Here is a 19,722-nt window from a genome sequence, read left to right as displayed (position 1 = left end):
ATCAGTGATATTTTATTAAATTTACATACTCATATGCACATACTAGAGGCTATAAATGTCTAAATAATTTAAGTAATGTAACACAGTTTCTTCAGTTAAAATACAAATAAATAATGATTTATGATCATTGATCTTGTTCTAATTTATATCAAAAAGGTACGTATACAATGTGGGATATAATACTGGGAGTAATTTAAAAAACTATAGGAAATAAATCACGTCAATTTATTGGCTTAATTCGTTAGTGATGTCCCAACTAGGTTCTAGGTAAATAAACTTTACATCGAGATGTTTATATAAAACCTTTTGCGTTTTCATGTTTTTTTTAGTAGTGTCGCTGATTTTGTAACGTACCTACATAGGTACTTCAATTTATTCAGCAAAGTACAGTATACTAAAATCAATAATTTGTTTTCAACAATTTCTAATCAATCAATATTTTTTATTTATTTTATTTAATTATTTAAGTCTACTATTGATAAAAAATTTCATCAATTATAATACGTGGGACAGTTTATCAATTATTGAAAAAGTGACAAACTAAATCGAAAATGTATATTATCTTATTAGTGTGTTTTACATGTGTTATTTATTATTTTAATTTTCGTCGAATGAGACGACCTCTGTATGAGTTTTCCGCAAAGCTACCGGAAGTCGGTAGTTTACCGTTACTCGGCCATACGCATTGGTTTATTGGCGGACCAGAGAGTAAGCATTTACTTAAAATTTATTATTGAGATAATCCTTAGGTACTAAACAACTGTTTAATGAAATGGCTTGACGCCCTAAATAATAAATAAGTAAATCGAGAAATTCAATAGGCTGAAAAAAATGAGCGATACGACACGTTACATTTTTGAAATTAGCTAGAGGGGAAAAAGGAGACTATTATTCATAAAGAATTTTGTAGTATTTTAATAAACATTTATAGGCATGGTTTTTAATTATTATAGAAATAAGAGCTTTTCGACTACGGCTTCGCCCGCGTAGTCTACGTAAATTCGGTCCACGTAAATGGAAATGTTTTACCGTGTTAAAAAGTAGCCTATGGCCTATAGCCTATGGCCTATAGCCTATATCTCTAGCCTCGTATTCTTTCAGATATAGAAATCGTATCGTGAAATCGCTCACATTCATTATACATACTTATAAGCAAGAATGTTTAATCAAGTACTTAGTTACAAAACAAAATATGTTTTTCTTTCAGAATTGTTGGGAAATATTCGTCAACTCGCGAGCCTTTTGAATGATTCTCCTTACAATGTAAACAAAGTTTGGGTGGGACCTTCACTCTATATAGGTATGGATTTTAATTTTTGTTATAGAATTAACGCCATAATATACTTTGCAAGTACTTTATTTCCTTATATCTGTAACTTGTATTTTAATACCATATAAAGATGGCTAGCTATGTTTGTATGTGTATTGTGCGTGATGTTTAATCGTTATATTACGACCATACGCACGATCTATGTGCGAAAAACAAATATTTGTTATTTGTTACAAAGACCACTGGTGTATGACGTGAAAATAGTTTCCATCCGCAAGTGATTTATATGAACTTTATGTACCTACTACTACAAGCTACGCTACTTTACTAATACAAGCTGATCGGCCCGGCTCCGCCCGGGATAACTTTTTGACAAATCTATTTATATGTCGTCTACATGTAACACAGAAATAACATAGCTTCAGTCTCTTCAGTAAATCAGATTTCAGTAGTTAATCCATTTATAAGATTCATACAAAAAATACGTATATATGTAATAATGTAGAGTCTTTTTCTTCTAGTGACTTTCAACCCTGATGACATACAAAAAATATTGGAAAATTGTCTTCAAAAGGACTCTTCATATAAGTTTTTGCAAGATTGGCTTGGAAATGGACTATTTGTCGCCCCAGGTATGTCAATATCGATGTTGTGATTTTAGCCATGGGACATCAACTGCTGAACGAAAGTCTCCCGAATGGAGAGCTATAGTTAGCTAACTTACATAAGGGAAGGCTTAAGGACTTGCTAAGGGCAGGCTTAAGTGATGTTGAAACGAAATTTAACGAATTAACAAACCAACGAGTATCTACGAAATATTTAGTCGCACACTAAGTATATAATTATAATTATAACAATTCCTAAGTGGTGCTTTTGTACGTCCCGAGAAAATGTCTACCTTGAAATTTTAAATAACGTTCGTTTAAGTAAAAGCTTCGTTAAATAATTCATTAAAAAACATTTCTATTCATTTTATGTTAAAGATTAATAGCGCAACTAGATGATTGAAAAAAATAAACTAAACTGATGGAAACTGGCCAAACCTGGGAATGTTATAGTTTCTTAGTAAAGTACCTATGTACCACAAAAATGCATAGTTCGGTAGATTCAGGATAGTCTACGATTCGTATCGCTCGTCCTCATAAAATTTAGAGATAATAATTTTAAATTGTAGTTTAGGTACCAATAATATTTATATCTGTATTTTTATCTAAATTATTTTTAGTTGACTTATGGAAAGTGCACCGTAAGCTCCTATTGCCAATATTTCACAATCGTATAATAGAAGATTACATCAATGTGTTCGGAGAACAAGGCACTATACTTGTGAAACAAATGAAGGAAAAAGTAAATAAACCTGCCCCCCTATGCAAGTGGCTTTCTGTTAGCGTAGCGTTCAATAGAATAGACTACGAATGTATGAGATTGACGTAAGCTGTAGATACGTCTTACGTCAATCTCATACATTCGTAGTCTATTCTATTGAACGCTACGCTAACAGAAAGCCACTTGCATAGGGGGGCTGAGTTTGATGTCTACAAATATGTTACATCATGTATGCTGGATATTGTTTTCGGTAAGGAATTTTTGTTTGTATTTTTTTTCTCATATTTCACCTGATTTCACCTATTTTTGGTCAAGTCTAGTGAGAAATTATGCTTCTAACAGGGTGTTCGTAAAGCTGGGTATCGACTTCGCGCTCCTGGCGCGCGCGCCATGAATGACCGCGCCGAGAGTGCGTTCTGCGGAGCGCGTTCCAAATAATTGAAGTATATCAACTAAGCGCGCCTGGCGCGCGTGGCAACTGTTCCAGTGTTTGACCGTTCATCATGGAAGGCGGAAGCTAGTCGTGTACGAGCACCAGCAGCATTTTTTTCTTTAACTCCGGTACAGGGACTCCCATTTCACTACTGATTTCTCTCCAAGTATCTTCTCTAAGCGATTTATTATGATACGAAGAAATTTTACTGTTCCACAAACCTATTTCGTACCATATACATAGCTGAATTAATTTACGGCAACTTTGGTTATCCATAATTATTACTCGGAGCGCAACAAACACAAAAAATACGACACCCGTCTCCATTGGCGCGCGCGCCACGTTTGATGCGCGGTAAAAAACCGACACCCGACGGAACGGACCGCTCCGCGTTCGACCGCTCCAACGAACATTTTGGCGCGCGTTCCAAACTGGTATCCATTTCACGCGGCTGGAGCGCGCGCCAATGTTCGATCTCTTGGAGCGCGAAGTCGATACTCACCTTGACTATATTTATGTACCTAGTAGACGTGAAGTTGGTTGCTGCAAAGTCCGTTTAGATCATATTATGTAGAGTAGATACTCGACATTACCTACTATTTGAAGTACTTATTGCAATATGCAGGGTAAATAATTATTAATATGAGGAAGTCAAGTAAAAAGAAAATTTATCATTTGCCTGGTTTCAAGCAACTTGGTTATTATTTTATAATCTAAAGGCTTATTAACAGGAAAATTGTTAACTTATTCTAAACAATTAGGTAAATCTCCTGGAAACACTTCGCAATTATTTATTTTTATTTTTAGTAGGTAAAGAACGATTTTTTTATCTTTTCCGCGAATTTTATTTTGTTGAACCAAATCCTTTTATTCAATAATATTTTACAGAAACGGCAATGGGCGAGAAAATGGACGTGCAGCATAATCCTGACACGCCTTACCTTCGGTCAAGAAACTTAGTCATGTCTATAATAAACATGCGTCTGTTTAAAGCCTGGTTGCAGCCAGATGCACTATTCAATCTGACTTCATATTCCAGTATACAGAAGGAAAATATAGCTCTCACACATAAATTTACAGATGAGGTAAATAAACTAAATCTTATTTTGTACACGTTCAGCTCAGCATCTAGTTATGATAAATCTTTGATTAAATTATTTGATTTGTTACAGGTTGTTAGTAATAAACGAATTGCTTTTGAAGCCCATGGTGAAAATATTACAAAAGGTACGATACTTCATTTGAGTTTTGATTGTGATAACTCGATAAATGTAATTGCAAATGCCTATTATTTTTCAATTTTTTTTCTAAGAGCGCAGAGATCTTCTGGAACTCTTACTGGAGAGAAATCCAAATTTTACGGATGAACAATTAAGAGAACATATCGATTCAATAACAATAGCGGGAAATGATACTACTGCATTGGTAATAAGCTACACACTTCTACTGCTGGGAAGCCATTATGAAGAACAGAATAAAGTTTATGAGGAGTACGTAAATTTTCATTTTTTTATTATTTATTATGATGTTGATATGCTATTTCAAATTAAAAAGACTTATAGTTAGTAAGGTTCCTAGTTTAATTTTCTTTTTTTTCTTTAAGTTGGCAGGGGCGTTAAATACATAGAGCTTTCATTTGCGATTTTAAAATAGGTTAATAATAATTGATAAATCTTTTAGGCTTAAAGATATTTTCGGAGATTCAATGCGGGCACCAACCAAAGAAGATTTAAGTAAAATGGAATATTTGGAACGAGTTATCAAGGAGACGATGCGGCTCTACACCGTTGTCCCAATTATTGCAAGGAAGACGCAAAAAGAACTTAAACTTTGTAAGTATCAGGCAAAAACACATTGTAAACTTGCGGAATGCTTCTAAATACATACCAACTTATCATAATATTCTTTTATAAATTTGTTTTTAATGTAAAATTGAATTTAATATAACTCTATAATACTCTGAAACTTGTATACTTTTATTCAAATGTGCTTCAATTTTTTCTTCGATTCAAAGTCAAGTGTGTGGATATATTATTTTATTTTTATAGAAGTAAATAAATATGTTTCTTTCAGCTACCTGTACCGTACCAGCGGGTGTAGGATGCGCTATCCTGCCCTTCGTATTACATCGGTCGGAGAAAATTTGGGGCTCCGATGCAGATTGCTTTAATCCTGATAGATTTCTACCAGAAAATAGCGCTCACCGACACCCATGTTCGTACTTACCTTTCAGCTATGGCATAAGAAATTGTATTGGTGAGTTAATCTATAGCTGAGTTTAGATTTTAGCTCAATAATAGTCAACTAGGCTTTTCCGGATGTCTACATATTTTAGAGTTTATTTTAGAGATCGATTCCCTTTTTTTCCTGTCCCAAAAAAATTTATGTACCAATTAAGTACTTACCACACATAAAAATTTCTGTAAAAATAACTTATCGTTTTTTCAGGTCGACATTTCGGCATGTTGGCGATGAAGAGCATCATAGCAAATGTACTAAGATCTTACAAAGTGTCGTCTCAAGAATGCGGACGCCTAAAGATTGAAATACTGCTTATGCCGGTTTCAGGCCACCTTATTACTTTAGAAAAACGATAGGAATTCAAAATATAATTACTTAAGGCTACGCGCAGACATACAGCGTTCTGCGTTCCGCGTTCTGCGTTCTGCGTTCGTCAGTTCTGCGTTCTGCGTTCTAGCGCACACAGGAGCACGTTCAAGATATTTGCGTTCTATTTCGAGACTCTCCGCACGTGAAACATGTCTCTCGAAAGTTCATCTTCCGAAGATGAAGCCTTGCTTTTGTGGAGTCTAGAGGAGTCAAAAAAAAGTAGAAAATGTTGGGTATACCCTATCAACACGAAACGAGATGATATGGGAGAATTTAGTATTCTTATCCCTGAGCTGCTTCAAGATGAAGAGAGATTTTATATTTATTTTCGAATGTCAATAAATAGCTTCAATGAGTTACATGACTATGTAAAATCTGAAATAGAAAAACAAGATACCAATTGGAGAAGACGGACCAGCCATAGCGAGAACGCGAGTTCTTTGTAATTCTGTACAGAGAACGCGAGAACGCAAGCGTTCCGAATGACCGCCGCGGTCTAACTGCGTTCTGTGTGCGCCGGCGCTATAGATCCTTCACATTACAAAGAACGCGGAACGCAGAACGCAGAACGCGGAACGCAGAACGCTCTCTGTCTGCGCGTACCCTAAATTGATTTGTTGCATTTATTATGTGTAATTTAAATTTTCTATATCGCCAACCTCCTCATCTTTTACATAAGATAAATTTAATAATAAGTTAAGTGGCAGCACATTCATGGAAAAAATTTATTATTAAAATAATAATAATCAGCGATTTATTTCTAAATTTCACTGGTTAACTGGATTGTGGAAAATGTTTATGTAGTGTACAATTGTACGTATGTAAAATAATAAAAAAAACTGTTATGAATAAAAGATACCCATAGGATTGAAATGTGTTTTATTCAGTTTTATTTCATACCTTGCACACAAAAAAAGAGGTGTGGCACTCGGGGACTGCCGCGGTAAAGCTATTGACACTTAGATTTTAGAAGTCTAAATTCAACTTTTTTTACCGCTACATAATTCGTGAAATGGTGCATAGTTAAACAAAATTCATGGTCACCCTATCCCTAACTACCATTCTTATCCTACAAAAGTTAAGTACTAAGTAGTTAATACATAGTACTAGTATATTATGCTAGGCGTCCACTAGGCGGATCGGGCCGGGCCGCATCGCAACGCAAGAATACGCCGGCCTATGTTTTGTATGAAACATCGTCCATTAGCGACGGATCGGGTCGGGGCGGGCCGCAACGCATTGGCGGATATCGCTTCGCAGGCGGATTTCTGCCGGCGGTGCGCTGCGGCCCGGCCCGCCCCGACCCGTCTAGTGGACGCAGGCAGGCGGTTGTGAGCGGCGAGCGTCTGTTAGATAAAATCCGCCTAGGCGGATCCGCTGCGCCCCGTCCACCTGGACGCAGGAGCAAACAGCGCGTCCATTAGAGACGGCCCGTTGCGATGCGACCCGCCCCGATCCGTCTCTAATGGACGCCTAGCATTATGTGAATATTAAGGTGAATATACATGAATGGTTATAATCTATGGTTAGTATGTTATTTCCTTATGTACCTATATTTTATCTATGTTTATTTACTCTGTATTCTGTAATCTATCATCTATGCAACAAAACATGGCTGGTGTGATTTGTTGGACGTTTGGATTTCGGTAGCATTCCGTTTTTTTATTTTGTTTAGGTTAAAGCGTGAATTTATTTCGTATATCCAATTCATGTGGTATTTTATCCTGCCTTAATGTAAGAAATAGAAGAGAAGTATAAAGTGAAGTGACGTCTCGAAGCTGTTGTGTATAATATAATGTTACGCGTTGCTTTTTGATATAAGGTAAGATTTTGCTTACTGAATTTCAAACATCTTGTATGAAATACCTAACATGTAACCAGGAAATTTCTCTAATTAGGTATCGAAGCTATAAACATGGATTTTGGACACCCGCCGCCGAATATGGCGATGCCTCCGCCTGGCATGGGAAACATGGGACCGCCCATGGGTCCACCGGGCCGTAACAATATTCGCCATAATTTTAGACCGTTCCACTATCAGATGAGATTTCCCCCTCAAGGTCCTTTGAACATGTCACAAGATGATTTCGATGGTAAACGTTTAAGAAAATCAGTCATGCGTAAAACTGTAGATTATAACTCTTCTATTATTAAGGCCCTAGAAAGTCGCGTTTGGCAAAGAGATTGGAGGGACAGACATGCGTTACAGCCCGATGCTATGTACACACCTGATCTCTTACCCCCACCATCTTATCCAGATAATCCTATTAATGCAGTTACAACCCGTTTTGTTAAAACAGCAACAAATAAAATGAGATGTCCAATTTTTGCAGTAGCTTGGACACCTGAAGGTCGTAGATTAATAACTGGGGCTTCATCCGGAGAGTTTACTCTCTGGAACGGTTTGACATTCAATTTTGAAACAATATTACAAGCTCATGATTCACCTGTTAGGTCAATGGTATGGTCACACGGGGAAGGCTGGATGGTAACTGGTGACCACTCTGGTTTTATTAAATACTGGCAAAGCAACATGAACAATGTAAAGATGTATCAAGCACATAAAGAAGCAGTTAGAGGTATTAGTTTCAGTCCCAGTGATTCCAAAATTGTTACATGTTCAGATGATGGTACATTACGTATATTTGACTTTTACCGGTGTCAAGAAGAAAGAATTCTGCGTGGACACGGAGCTGATGTGAAATGTGTTCAATGGCACCCAACAAAAGCATTAATTGTATCTGGTAGCAAAGATAACCAACAGCCTATAAAACTGTGGGATCCCAAGTCTGGGACAGCACTCTGTACACTTCATGCTCATAAGTCAACTGTGATGGATTTAAAATGGAATGAAAATGGTAATTGGTTGATCACTGCCTCAAGAGATCATTTACTAAAATTATTTGATATAAGAAAACTTGGAACAGAATTACAAATATTCAGGGGACATAAAAAAGAAGCTTCAAGTGTTGTTTGGCACCCTACACATGAAGGATTGTTCTGTTCCGGAGGCTCTGATGGTGCTATTCTGTTTTGGAATGTTGGCACTGATAAAGAAGTGGGCTGTATTGAAGGAGCCCATGAATCAATTGTGTGGACAATGGCATGGCATCCCTTAGGTCACATTTTATGTTCTGGATCCAATGATCATACATGTAAATTCTGGACTCGTAACCGACCAGGAGATCAAATGAGGGATAAGTATAACTTGAATACATTACCACCTGGAGTACAAGATGACAATGAATTGGATGAACCGGGAGCAATACCTGGAATGGGACCTGAAGATAAAGTGGAAATATTTTCAACTGATACTGACAAAGTCATTCCTGGTTTGGATTTAGACACTACCTTGATCCCCATGGATTTTGAAAAGAAGGTGAAAAAGGTTCCTTACAGTAAGCCTATACCAAGAAATTTCCAAGCACAGTGGAATCACGGACCAACAATAGATGATGCAGCTACAGAGGCTTTAACCCAAGCACTTGTAGAGTCTGTCCCGGGTGCTGTACCCCTTCAACAAATTCAACCAACGGCAATTTTTATTTATGGCAAACTTATTCCCGTAGAACCTGGATCAAAACTAGAAAAAGCTATTTCAGATGGGCCAGTAGCTTTAAAAAAGTATATTGCTACTGGGGAATTAGAAGATCTGCAAGATATGATGCCGCACTTAGAAGATGATGCAGATGAAGAGAATTTCACTCCATTTGAGTATCCCACAAATGATAATGAAACTGAATCAACGGAAGAAGAAAATAAGGAAAAAGAAGATTATGAAGAAGATCAGTATTATGACAATGATATGGACACTAGTGATCAAAATAGTCAAGAAAATTATAACAATTATGAAAATGGTCCTGACAGAAGTAATATGCCAATGACCAACATGCCACCTATGATGGGACCCCCAATGAATATGGGAATGAGACCACCTATGGCCCCTCCAATGCACCTTGGACCAATGCATATGCCTCCACCACACATGGGCAATATGCCTCCCATGCATCCCATGGGCAACATGCCTCCTATGGTAAATATGCCACCTATGGGTAATATGCCTCCTCGTCCACCATTCCCAGATAATGGATATAATAAAGGTCAATTTGATTCAAGCTACGATAGTAATCAGTCATACAACCAAGAGAATGATGATTACAATGATGAAGATCAGAGTTATGATGAGGAAAATTATAATGAGGATGGAGATAATGATGAGAGCTATAGGCAAAATCAGAGGTGGAGTGGTGGTTTTAGAGGTAGAATCCAAGACCAAGGGAGGGGACGCGGTAGAGGGCAAGATAGAGGGAGAGGGCAAGACAGAGGAAGGGGGAGAGGTATTAATGGATTTGGTGCGAGAGGGATGCGCGGCAGGGGCATGGGACAACGTGGCTCAAATTGGGGACGAAGAGGTGGTGGGGCTAATCGATCCTTTAGAAGGGGTGGGAAACAACCCAATTAGTTATCACTCTTAAATTGTCATCTCAAATGCATGCTTCAAAGACTTTAATTTTGTTATTGAACTTGAGTGTAAGTGCGAATAAATAGTGATGAAGAATGGATAAAAAGGTTGTATATAATTTTTACAGCTTGTATTACTATTTCGAATACATTAGAAACATAATAAACTTCTATTATGTCATCAAAAAAAAAATCTTTAAATTTATCCACAGGGTTACCTTTTGTTTTGGAACATGGTGAGTTAATCAGTTCTGTTTGTGATTTATTTTAATATTGGTCTTTGACTTACATTTATAATTTTTTTACAAGCAGGTAATACAATTTTGGATGTGGCCCTACAAGTGCTATGCTTCAAACTGAAGACTGGCGAAGCTTCAATCATCAGGAATGACCAGAAGAAATTTCATCATGTTTATAGTAAGACCTGAGAATTTTTTGATTATGTCAATAAAGATAATAAACAATAAAAGTACCCCATGCCACAAATTATAAGAATAATAAAGTATGAAAGAATATGCAATAAAGAAACAATAAATGAAAATAAATTATACAAAGAAACAATCAAGAGCATCCTTTGTCCTCCTCACCAGAAATAGTCAGTATAACATAGTATTTTATTCTGAATCAGTTATGTATTTACTTTATTGTATGTGTGATTTATATTAGGGCTATAATAAAACGAGTGACTAAAAAATAGCTGAGTGACTGATTATGGGATACTGTTTTAATGACTTGAGCGGTGTGAATTTGAGTAAGCGACAAATAAACTATTGTCCCATCTATTTGTCCCATAAATGAAAAAAATGCAGGATGTAACATTGTCATTCAAACAAATATGAGGTCGCTGAAATATTATGCTCATTTTGAGTAACTCACAATAATGTAAGTTAGTCGCTGTTCTATTGATATTACGTGGCTTGCAGTCAGTCGCTCACTTAGTAATTCTGTAACCCCAATAAAAATTTTTTGTCAGCTAAAACTTTAATTTACAGTCACTCGTTTAAATACTACCCTATAATATATTATTGGTGTGCTGTATGCACAATGCAAACTGCATACTATACTATAATTTATATGTGCTTTTACTGGGATAAATATGCTTGAAGTAAGTACATAATTATATTTTGGTTGGGTAATTATTAAGTAATTATAACCTTTGTTTTCATAACAAAGAAACATCCTCAACAACAAAAAAATATTGCAATAAATTTATAACATAATATGCCATTTTATTATCATCAAATTAAAAGATACGAAGGATTTGTCACTTGTTCATGAAAAAAAATATACGGATGTTGATAACCAAAACTTTCACACATATATACATATATTTAATGAGGAATTGTCTTTAAATGTGTGATAATTTTCATGGATCTGTAGTCCATTTACTGACTGTATTCCCCCACCCTAACCTTTCCGCTCTTGAATTGTTTCAAAAAAAGATTTTTTATTAATATACCCACATAGTAATCTTAAGAAATTGATGAAAAATGTAGAAATAAATTGATAAAATTTCAAAGGGTTTCATTTATTGCCCTCTCCCATGTGAATAAAGAAACATTGAGAAATAAAATGTAGTTTTAATTTACATTTTTAATATTTTTTGTTTTTACCCCTCTAATTTTTCTAGGCAGCGACACTAAAGACTTCTCCGTTGTTTCAGATGGAAGCGGTGAAATGGCTTGCCTGCTTTATAACTATATCAATATGTGCGGCAAGTCAATACGACAGCGGGAGCGATAAAAATGGTTTAGCAGACTTAATGGAAAACAGCACAGTGCGTCTAGAACCTATTGAAGGCACACCAAATTATAGACTTATTAAACCAGAGAAAGGCACACAATGGTTTCCAGAGAGGGAAATCAAACTCGACAGCTGTGTGCGAAAATCTCGATGTGAACCTCTCAACAGAACAACTTGTTTGGGTGTAAAACTGCCATATAATAAAACGAGCATCCGCCTAACATTTTATGACACACAGTACAAAATACAAAACCAGCTAGAACTGTATAGAGAACTTATAAATGTACCAAAGTGCTGGGCCGTTATACAACCATTGTTGTGTGCAACCTTTATGCCAAATTGTGAGAAAATTAACGGTCACGACATGGTTTACTTGCCTTCTTATGAAATGTGCAAGATCACTATGGAACCATGCGCAATATTATACAATACCTCATATTTTCCGTCCTTTTTAAAATGCAACGCTACGTTATTTCCGCCAAGATGTGATAATGCAGCTAGAGAAATGAAGTTTAACACAACTGGCAAATGCCTCGCGCCACTTATACATACGGACAAACACATGCATTTTTATGAAGGTATGTTTATATGCTGCAGAATTTGGTCTGTTACTAAAATACTGTTTTTGCAATGAATATAAAGGATACTATCCTTTCTTCAGTTATAAATATTATGTCTTTCATTCCAGGTATATCAGGATGTGGTTTGCCGTGCAGGGATCCCCTGTACACGGAAGACGAACACCAACAAATACACCGGCTGGTAGCGTGGGGTGCGTCTGTATGCCTCGCCCTGAACCTGCTGACCGTCGCCACTTTCCTCATAGATTGGCGTAGTGCTAATAAATATCCTGCCCTAGTTATATTTTACATCAACGTGTGTTTCGCTGTTGCGTCCATGGGGTAAATATATTGTAACTTGGAACTTGTGAATGCAAAATTTCCAAATAAATTGCATTCAGTTTTAATTATGGTCAACTATTTATATAAATATGTATATATGTCTAATATAAAGTTTCTACCTACTTTAAAGGAATACAATTATCATGTTAGAAAATTAATTTCTTGTCTAATAAAAAATAAATGTATCTATTTAGGTGGTTGGTGCAATTCGGCGTTGGGTCCCGTGACGACATAGTTTGCTCAAAAGATGGCACGCGGCGTCAAGGAGAGCCGTCTGCTGAGGAGAATCTATCTTGCGTTGTGGTATTTGTATTGGTAAGAACTTATTGTCTGTTAAGGAATATTTATTTTTGTTCCATTGTTTTTATATTCACCAATTTTAACTCGGAACACATTGATCATAAATATTGCATTTTGAATACTGTAATTTTTATAAAAAAATGAAAACCTACTGCTTTCTGTATTATTTAATTGTATTGCTTCAAAACATATTGTTTCTTGTTTCAGGTATATTATTTCATGATGGCAGCTTGTGTGTGGTTCGTGATATTTACTTACGCGTGGCATATGAGCTTTCGAGCATTAGGTAAATATATTTTATAGATACCTACATGTTAAAAGTTCAAAAATTTGTTTTATTATAACATTTTGATACTATTTTCACTTTATTCTTCAAAACTACTTACTATTTCAGAAAACTAAAAAGATTACATTTTATTTCTATTTTCAGGCAAAATCCAAGACAGAATAGACAAAAAAGCGGCATATTTCCACCTAGTGGCTTGGTCTTTACCGCTCATTCTAACCATCACTACCATGGCATTCGGCGAAGTAGATGGTAGCAGTATAACCGGTGTATGTTTTGTCGGTTACGTGAACCATCCAATGCGGGCTGCGTTGCTGTTGGTGCCTCTGTCCGTGGTTTTGGTGTTGGGAGGATACTTTCTGCTTAGAGGTGTGTTTCAACAACTTTCACGAATGAACAAATTTTCCCATATTAAAACTTTAAATATTTTTTTAAAAGTGTAACGATTTTTTAATTATAAATGAATAATAGTTTTGCGTTAATTAAATATTATGTATTATTATTTTATTATTTAGTATTTTGGAACAAAGTTTCTTATCGCGCGTTTAAAGTTGTAACACAATTTTTCTTTAATTGTAAGCTGTGCAGTATGCTCGTGTTTCTCTCTTTGTCTCTCTCATAGAAAGGAACTTCGTTCCATCTGGGTGTCCCTTGACACCTCTCAAGTTTTTGTGGTCAACTATACTCCTTATTACGTAAATCTTCAATGGTCTGTGAGATTAACAAAATAATTCATAATAATTATCTAAATTGCCTGTGATAGAAAATATCGTTAATTTTCGAAGTGAAAACTTCTTTAGCGGCGTTGAGCACTTTTTCTGTAATGGGTATAAAATCTTAAACCCGCGTCAGGACACGTGACCTGATCGAAAAAGCGTAAGACGAATACCATTCCAAAATATCAAACATGCTGAACGTTAATAATCAAGTTTTCACTTCTGCCGGCACTCCCGGAGTGCAACCCGTCTTTTTTTTAACTTTAAATACCATCGAAAATTTCAGGTGTAATCTCACTAATAGCGGTGCGCGTATCCAGCAGGGACGTGATATCGCCGCGCGCCGCGAACAAGATCCGCCAGACGATAACACGGTGTTCGCTCACGGCCACTCTTGTAGCGGTCTTCATTTGCGTCACTTTCGCCTGTCATGTGTACGAGTTTAGGAATGCGGACTCGTGGAAGGAGTCGTTCAAGAATAATATTATGTGAGTATGCTGGAAACTTGTAGTAGTGTCTTCTTGAAATATTTAAACATTTGGTTTTGAATAACGAAGGATTAAAAACTAACTGATTGAATGCTTATTAACAATTTTTTGTAAGTTATTAATGTAATGTAAACATGTATGTATTTCTTTCTTATTCCACTATATCGATAGATTTCGATCTGATAGGTTAGTTTGTTAATTCAATAAAAATTAAAATGTATTTCATACAACTTTGTACCAAATTTCATCCAAATCGGTTCAGTGGTTGAGGCGTTACTTTTACATTTAAAATATTAGTTAGGATTATGGAGAAGATGCGCTCGACCAAGAGCTAATCCCGCGTGCATAGAGACACCGCATCGGGTTCATGCTAAATAATAGAGGTGTAACAATAATTTTAATTATTAGATAAACATAACTTCCGAGCAGAATATTTATTTATTTATTTAAAATATCACAACATAGTTGTCATTATTTTCATTCATTTAAACAAATTCATAACTATAATATTTATTTTCCTTTCCAGCTGTCGTCTGGAAGCGCTAAAGGAGCCCGAGCGCGAGTGTTGGAACGGAGCCCGTCCCTCAGTATCAGTACTACAATTAAGACTGTTGTGCTGCTTCGCTGCCGGCGCGCTGATGGCCTCCTGGACCTGGACACCGGCTGCTGCTGCTGCCTGGAGACGGTATATGGCCAAGTAAGTTGTTTGAGATTATATTAAGGTGTGAAAACTTTTAGTAAATAAAAAATCGGGTTGTCAAAAGAAGAGAAATGTTTGACTGACCAAAAGTTCATTTTTGACATGTTTTCTATACTTTTATTACTATTATGGTACTTATAAAAGGAAAGAAATGTTTGGTCGACCAAAAGTTCATTTTTGACATGTTTTCTATACTTATATTACTATAATGGTACCTACTGCTTTATCTTATACACAATAAATGCGAATTACAATTTTCATGTTTGTCATGTGCGATATGCTTTGTACTATATTTACTTTAAAAAAGTTCCACTAATAATGTGCATCAAACATCAATATATGACGACTTATTGAGTCGTCTATCTGTAGCGACACGTTGCTCTGAATCGCGCAAGCGACATATTTTCGCAGCAGAGCATGTAATATACAACTTTCTAACATCACCCATTGGAGGATCCCTTTATCAATAGAGGAATTTCACCTTCCTTTCTCCACATATTTATTTATTTAAAGACATACCAACAGTAGCTCAATTTAACATGCTTTTTGAAATTGTACATAAAATCTTATTCTAAATTGGCTACATATTCACTTTCAAATTATTATTGTAATCAAAGCTTATTGTACACTGTGCTATGAAAAGAATAAACGATTTTTATTTATTAAAGTGAAACTTTTATTACATCGTCTCAAACTTTTTGGTCTGTGTAGCGCATGTCGCGTGACGGTCGGCTGCCGAGTAGGTATAAAGCAGTGTTCTGAAAGTTTCACTTTTACCGTGGTTTCATAAAACCACACAACATTTTTTTTTTAAATCCCACTAACATCCCCCACTCGCACAGAAAGTGCGGTTGCTCCGTAGAAGCGGAGATGACGCGGCGCGCCCGCAAGCACGAGCTGATCGCGCGCGCGTACCGGCGCCGCAACGAGTTCATGGCGCGCGGCCGCCTGTCCATCTCGCTGGGCGGCTCGCGGCAGGACCCCGTGGGGCTCTGCCTCGACCACACCTCGCCCATCGACTGCCCGGACGACGCTAAGCACGAGAGGTAACTGCTCATAATTGGACCTATTTATGCAAACAGGGACCAACCCACATTCTGAAGTGAAAACTTCTTTAGCGGCGTTGGGTATAAAATCTTAAACTCGCGTCAGGACACGTGACCTGATGGAAAAAGCGTAAGGCGGATGGATATCAAACATGCTCAACGTTAATAACCAAGTTTTCACTTCTGCCGGCACTCCCGGAGTGCAACCCGTCTTTTTTTTTGTGAAATTAAGTAAGTACAGTTTTTTACATGTCAGTTGCGGAACCAACCCAATTTCGCCAACTTTCATTATGCAAGCTGGAACCAAAGTTGATTGGTTCTATATTTATTATCTATATAATATATTTTGCATAAATAGGTCCAATTATCTATATAATGTAACATCTTTACTATGTATCTATATTTAACACTAGGTTCCTGGAGCTTCGCGCGCGTAGTCAAAGAAAATACCGCATAGTTCCCGATCCAGTGGGATTTCCGGGATAAAATCTTATGACCCTTCTCAGGGCACAAACTATCTTTGCACTAAATTTCATCCAAATCGGTTCAGTGGTTGAGGCGTTACTACATTTAAAAGATTAGTTAGGATTATGGAGAAGATGCGCTCGACCAAGAGCTAATCCCGCGTGCGTAGAGACATCGGGTTCATGCTAAATAATAATTATATATAATAATTTTAATTATTAGAAATGTATATTTAATATTATGGATATGACGCCCGCACTCGCAAGTAACAACTGATCGTAGCGGCGACGCAATGAGTTCATTCTTAACATGAAAGGTAAACAGACTAACAATATGTCATGATAATTATAGTTTTAATAATCTAAGCTTAGGGCTGATTTCATATCGACCTGATAATATGTTGATTTATCGAATAATGAGTATCGATTTATGGCAAAATCGATAAATACTTAATACTATTAATTATTTAATGAAATGATAATAAGAAAATTGTTAATTAGAACACAGCTCCGATACGCACAGTTTGTCACGCATATATTGTTATGAAAACATTGTGAAACAATAAAAATATCTCGTTATAATAAGCACTTATAATTTTATGTCACATTATGTACCATAAATGGAATACAATGCGTGTAAGAATCACATTATAAAATTGAATATGTTAAGCGCGCTTCAATTTGATGAAAGCGATTTAATATGATTAATAAATGCCCATTACTTTTATGAATTTTAGATCCAACAAGAAAATAGTCGAATAATTGAAAAACTTTGAATGAAAGTTAAATATATTTTAATAGTTACAATAGTTTGAATTGTTTCAGTGGGGAGCTGTCGTCGTCGTGGGCGGCGAATCTGCCGAGGTTCGTGCGAAGACGCGACGCGTTAGTACTGCCGGCACACACGCATCACTCGCTCAGTTCCACGCCCGACCGCAGAAACTCTCAAGACTCACAAATCAGCATAAGCCTCCGCCACGTGTCCGTCGAATCTCGTAGAAACTCCTTGGATAGCCAATTGTCTGTAAAAATCGCAGAAATGAAGACGAAAGTGGGCCGCCGTCGAACTAAACACGGCAAAACAAAACGTAAGACGCGCGCCAGTGCACGCAAAGAGAGCACGCCGTCGATAGAAAGCCAAATAAGTCGTTATTGGTTGCAAGCGGTCGCGGGCAATAATGACCCATCGCGGGAAGAAGTAAAGTTCAGTTTTGATTGATTGTGATATTGTGACTAAGTACAAAGCTATATTAAATGACTCGTATCTCGTTTTAGACTAGTTTTTCAAGAAGTTCTTGTACATATTTTTGGTGGTATTAGAATCTCGACAAACCATACAAGAACGATTGTATCTGTTACCAAATACATATCCTATTGATAGTTTATGCATTTGAAACTCGAAATATTCATACATATTTTTATAGAATCGTCCATAATCATTTCTATCATATTTTAAGATCAGATTTATAATTTTAAGACTGACTTTGAATCTCTAGTTTAAAAATTTCCTACTTATATTTTGGACAATAAAATATCCATGACAAAAAGAAACATATTTTGTAAATATAAAATGTGCCATAAGCGGCAGTATGTGTAAGTCTGTACAGTGACTGATTAATTAATTGTTCGTTGCGAATTTTAAGCCTAAGTGTAATTATTTGGAGCATTGAGATTGAATATTTTTGTAGCTGACATTTTATACGGCATTTATTGGATTTTACAAAAATAGTGAAAACCGGTTGTGATACATGTTTGTATAAATTTCATAGTGACGCTAACAAAAGCCAATGATCTTGATGTGCTGGTTAACCAGAAATGCAAGTTACTATTTATATTTGTATTTTGCGGCATTAAACGATTTCGTTTAATATTTTATATTATTATTAATTAATGTATTATAAGTCTGTGCTAGCTTTAACTTTTACATACATATTGTTTTATTACCAATTAAGTTACTTTGTACAATAAATATTTACTGCGAACAATATAGTTTTTTTTCACCTGATTCCTTTTTGCTTTTGTATGATGAATAAATATACGCAACTACGTACTTTTAAAAGCACCGAGGTGGCCACCACAGGCCAAAAACATCGACTCATGCTTAGTAAAATACCCTACCTATAATATAACGCCGTAAGATTTTTAAAATTGTCGAATAATTGTGATCCGTAACATCGGCTTGTTATTTTTCCATTATCCTAATACCTATAGATTTTTGAAAAAAGGGGGACCGTTCTCAATATGTCATTACCTACTCACAGTAACTGGGGTAAATTGAGGGGTAAATAATCTTATATATAAAAATGAATCGCAAAATGTGTTGGTAAGCGCATAACTCGAGAACGGCTGAACCGATTTCGATAATTCTTTTTTTATTATATTCCTTGAAGTACGAGGATGGTTTTTATGTAGAGAAAACGTAAACATGTACCACGGGCGAAGCCGGGGCGGACCGCTAGTTAATAATAATAATAAAATTCTTTATTGACGCACAGGTCCAAATATTGAATCCTTCGGCTACCGAACTAGTTTAAAACTGTGTCTCAGGAGCCAGAGGCTTCTCCCAATATTGATCATAATATTATGTCTATAAACTAAACTAAAAGCTCTAAAATAACAAAATTACATAATGAAGAGGTAAGTTAAATTATTACGGGGTAGGTACAATTTGGTGAATTTGTCTAAGTAAATAAACAGAGGGCCTAGTCAAGTGGCATACGCTTCATAGCGTTTCTCTTTCTACAAACGTTGACGTCTTATCGAATACGCTATACGACAGGTAGCCAAGTGGATTACAACTTTGCGAACGCTCATTCTATTGGATCGTACGCTAATGTCTATGGCTTCGTTAGCGTTTGCCACAATCAGTTAAGAAAATATTATTACAAAATAAACGTTTAAGAGCGTTCATGCCCATAGAATCTAACTATAGCTGGAAATGCTGATTTCAGAAGTACGAAAAATATGACTTATTAAG

The 19,722-nt window shown here is 36.2% G+C and overlaps 3 protein-coding genes across 7 annotated transcripts; all 3 read left to right on the top strand.

Moving 5' to 3' along the window:
- Positions 1 to 335: 335 nt before the first annotated feature.
- LOC149481052 (cytochrome P450 4c3-like) lies at positions 336 to 6,489 on the top strand. Of its 3 annotated transcripts, none has more exons than XM_089705723.1 (12): positions 336 to 384; positions 571 to 708; positions 1,208 to 1,300; positions 1,792 to 1,902; positions 2,496 to 2,630; positions 2,796 to 2,846; positions 3,918 to 4,114; positions 4,202 to 4,256; positions 4,342 to 4,519; positions 4,710 to 4,861; positions 5,103 to 5,285; positions 5,478 to 6,249. In XM_089705723.1, coding segments are annotated over exons 1-12 (1,443 nt in total). In that variant the 5' UTR covers positions 336 to 383; the 3' UTR covers positions 5,627 to 6,249. The 3 variants fall into 3 exon arrangements, with proteins under 3 accessions (XP_089561849.1, XP_089561848.1, XP_089561847.1); XM_089705722.1 differs by having other exon boundaries at positions 347 to 708; positions 5,478 to 5,644; positions 6,243 to 6,489; XM_089705721.1 differs by having other exon boundaries at positions 347 to 708.
- An 830-nt stretch (positions 6,490 to 7,319) lies between these two features.
- On the top strand, positions 7,320 to 18,723 carry smo (smoothened, frizzled class receptor). Of its 3 annotated transcripts, none has more exons than XM_089705833.1 (10): positions 7,320 to 7,461; positions 11,764 to 12,421; positions 12,532 to 12,745; positions 12,940 to 13,060; positions 13,253 to 13,331; positions 13,476 to 13,700; positions 14,334 to 14,535; positions 15,062 to 15,232; positions 16,078 to 16,281; positions 17,556 to 18,723. In XM_089705833.1, the coding sequence occupies exons 2-10, from the start codon at positions 11,764 to 11,766 to the stop codon at positions 17,962 to 17,964; spliced, it is 2,283 nt and encodes a 760-aa protein (XP_089561959.1). In that variant the 5' UTR covers positions 7,320 to 7,461; the 3' UTR covers positions 17,965 to 18,723. The 3 variants fall into 3 exon arrangements, with proteins under 3 accessions (XP_089561959.1, XP_089561958.1, XP_089561957.1); XM_089705832.1 differs by lacking the exon at positions 7,320 to 7,461 and adding an exon at positions 10,342 to 10,517 and having other exon boundaries at positions 17,571 to 18,723; XM_089705831.1 differs by lacking the exon at positions 7,320 to 7,461 and adding an exon at positions 10,342 to 10,517.
- Wdr33 (WD repeat domain 33) lies at positions 7,323 to 10,286 on the top strand. The gene is made up of 2 exons (XM_089705829.1): positions 7,323 to 7,461; positions 7,538 to 10,286. Exon 2 carries the CDS (start codon positions 7,555 to 7,557, stop codon positions 10,099 to 10,101), a length of 2,547 nt encoding a protein of 848 aa, XP_089561955.1. The 5' UTR covers positions 7,323 to 7,461; positions 7,538 to 7,554; the 3' UTR covers positions 10,102 to 10,286.
- Positions 18,724 to 19,722: the final 999 nt, after the last annotated feature.

Source organism: Colias philodice, chromosome 17 (assembly GCF_061535455.1).
Source record: "Colias philodice isolate Cphi_HAF_F1 chromosome 17, ilColPhil1 Martin Lab GWU primary, whole genome shotgun sequence".
NCBI classification, from domain to species: domain Eukaryota; kingdom Metazoa; phylum Arthropoda; class Insecta; order Lepidoptera; family Pieridae; genus Colias; species Colias philodice.
This window is presented reverse-complemented; position numbering and strand designations above follow the sequence as displayed.